At 53.5% G+C, this 3,211-nt stretch overlaps 1 protein-coding gene across 1 annotated transcript in view; it reads left to right on the top strand.

The window, feature by feature from the left end:
• Positions 1-3,211, top strand: part of LOC107307454 (sphingomyelin phosphodiesterase 3-like) — a gene marked incomplete at its 3' end in the record, with an annotated part of 18,274 nt that overhangs the window by 10,913 nt on the left and 4,150 nt on the right. Inside the window, exons 3-4 of the mRNA XM_015850960.2 lie at positions 351-414; positions 2,506-2,740. Coding sequence (XP_015706446.1) covers positions 351-414; positions 2,506-2,740 — 299 coding nt within the window. The remainder of the gene's footprint in view (positions 1-350; positions 415-2,505; positions 2,741-3,211) is intronic.

Here is a 3,211-nt window from a genome sequence, read left to right on the forward strand (position 1 = left end):
TCTTACCTCAATCCCAACCCCAATCCCAACCCCAATCCCACCCAATCTTACCTCAATCCCAACCCTAATCCTAATCCCAACCCTAATCCCAATCCAACCCTAATCCCATCCCAACCCTAATCCCATCCCAACCCTAATCCCAATCCAACCCTAATCCCAATCCCAACCCCAATCCCACCCAGTCTTACCTCAATCCCAACCCTAATCCCAACCCCAATCCCAACCCCAATCCCACCCACTCTTACCTCAATCCCAACCCTAATCCCAACCCCAATCCCACCCAATCTTACCTCAATCCCAACCCTAATCCCAATCTCACCCCAACCCCACTCCCCCCCATGTCCCCCCAGGCACGCTGCTGGATTACCTGAAGATCTACGACGATCCCATAAACAGCCCCGACAGAATGAAGAGGTGGGATGGGGCTGGGGGGCACTATGGGGTCGCTATGGGGGCATTTGGGGTCATTTAGGGGCATTTGGGGTCATTTAGGCTCGTTTGGGGACATTTAGGGTCATTTGGGGACACTGTGGGGTCATTTGGGGTCATTTAGGGGCATTTGGGGTCATTTGGGATCACTATGGGGTCATTTGGGATCACTATGGGGTCATTTGGGGACACTGTGGGGTCATTTGGGGTCATTTGAGATCATTTGGGGTCATTTGGGGACACTGTGGGGTCATTTGGGGTCATTTGAGATCATTTGGGGACATTTGGGGTCATTTAGGGACATTTAGGGGCATTTGGGGTCACTGTGGGGTCATTTAGGATCACTATGGGGTCATTTGGGGACCCGGTGGGGTCATTTAGGGGCATTCAGGGTCATTTGGGGCCATTTAGGGACATTAGGGGTCATTTGGGTTCATTGTGGGGTCCCTGTGGGGTCATTTGGGTTCATTTGGGGGCATTTGGGGTCACTGGGGTCATTTGGGGTCATTTAGGGTCACTGTGGGGTCATTTAGGGATATTTGGGGTCACTATGGGTTTGGGGGGTCATTTGGGGGCATTTGGGGTTTTATTTGGGGTTATTTTGGGTCATTTAGGGTCATATGGGGTCACTTGGGGCCATTTGGGGTCATTTGGGATCTCTATGGGGTCATTTAGGGACATTTGGGGGCACTGTGGGGTCATTTGGGGTCATTTAGATTATTTGGGGGCATTTGGGGTCATTTGGGGCCATTTGGGGTCGTTTAGGGTCATTTGGGGCCATTTGGGGTCACTGTGGGGTCATTTGGGGCCATTTGGGGTCACTGTGGGGTCATTTGGGGATATTTGGGGTCATTTGAGGTCATTTGGGGTCATTTAGGGACATTAGGGGTCATATAGGGTCATTTGGGGGCACTGTGGGGTCATTTGGGGGCACTGTGGGGTCACTGGGATCATTTGGGGTCACTATGGGGCTGGGGGGTCATTTGGGGCCATTTGGGGTCATTTAGGGTCATTTGGGGGCACTGTGGTGTCACTGTGGGGTCATATGGGGGCATTTGGGGTCATTTGGGGACATTTAGGGTTAATATGGGGTCATTGTGGGGTTATTATGGGGTTAATATGGGGTCATTGTGGGGTTATTATGGGGTTAATATGGGGTCATTATGGGGTTATTATGGGATTATTGTCCCCATTGTTCTCAATGTTCCCATTGTTCCCATTGACCCCATTGTCCCCATTGTCCCCATTGACCCCATTGTCCCCATTGTCCCCTGTGTCCCCCATTATCCCATTGTTCCCCATTGTCCCATGACCCCATTGTCCCCAATCGTCCCCATTGTCCCCATTGACCCCAGCATGTCCCCAAATTATCCCCATTGTCCCCATGTGTCCCTATTGACCATTTGACCCCCATTGTCCCCAATGTTCCCCACTGTCCCCAATGTCCAACATTGTCCCATTATCCCCATTATCCCACTGTCCCCATTGACCCATTGTCCCCAAAATTGACCCCATTTGTACCCCATCTGTCCCCAAATGTCGACACCAATTGCTTCCCCATGACCCCATTCGGACCCCCATGTCCCCATTACTCCCCATCTCGTCCCATTGTCGCCTATTGACCCCATTGACCGCCAGTGTCCCCAATGTCCCCACTGTCCCCAATGTCCCCATGTGTTCCCCATTATCCCCATTATTCCCCACGTTCCCCCATTGACCCCATTGACTCCCATTGAACCCCATCTGTCCCGATTGTCCCCATTATCCCATTGACCCCATTGTCCCATTGTCCCCTGTGTCCCGCATTATCCCCATTGTCCCCATTGTCCCTATGCCCCACTTCTACCCCATACTGCCCATATGTCCCCACTGTCCCCAATGTCCCCATTGTCCCCATTATCCCCATTATCCCCATTGACCCCATTGACCCCATTGACCCCATTGACCCCATTGTCCCCATTGTCCCCCACTGACCCCATTGACCCCATTGTCCCCATTGTCCCCACTTGACCCCAATGTCCCCATTGACCCCATTGTCCCCATTTGATCCCCCGATTGACCCCATTGTCCCCTTAGGACTCTCTCAGACCCAGTTGGCCGGCGGCGTTCCTGGCGGGACCCCTCATCTGCAACCCCAAATGTGACCCCAAAAGGGCGCCACGACCCCAATAGGGACTTTAATAGGGACCCCAATATGGACCCTAATAGGGACCCCAATATGGACCCCAATGGGGCCCCATTGCCTGCAGAGTGGCAGGGCCGGCGCGTGGATTACATCCTATACAGGGAGGGGGACAGCAGGATGAGCACGGTGAGGGGGGATATGGGAAATATGGGTGCGGTGGGATGGGAATTAGGATTGGGGTTTGGGGGGGGGGTCTGGGTGGGGTTGGCGATTGAACATTGGAATAGATTGGGGTGGAATTGGGGTAGGGGTTGGGGTGGGGTTGGGGTGGGATTAGGATTGGGATTGGGGGTGGGGTCGGGGTTGTATTGGGATTGGGGTTAGGATTGGGGTTGGGGTGGGAATGGGCTTGAGGTGGGATTAGGATTGAGGTGGGATTGGGGTTGGATTGGGATTGGGGTGGGATTGGGATTAGGGTTGGGATTGGGGTTAGGATGGGGCTGGGTTTGGGATGGGATTTGGTTTGGAATTGGGGTGGGATTGGGATTGGGATTGGGATTAGGGTTGTGGTTGGATTGGGATTATGGTGGGGTTGGGATTGGGGTTGGGGTTGGGGTGGGATTGGGGTTAAGATTGGGATTGGGGTGGGGTTGGGGT

This window comes from Coturnix japonica, unplaced genomic scaffold (assembly GCF_001577835.2).
Source record: "Coturnix japonica isolate 7356 unplaced genomic scaffold, Coturnix japonica 2.1 chrUnrandom607, whole genome shotgun sequence".
In the NCBI taxonomy this organism is placed as follows: Eukaryota; Metazoa; Chordata; class Aves; order Galliformes; family Phasianidae; genus Coturnix; species Coturnix japonica.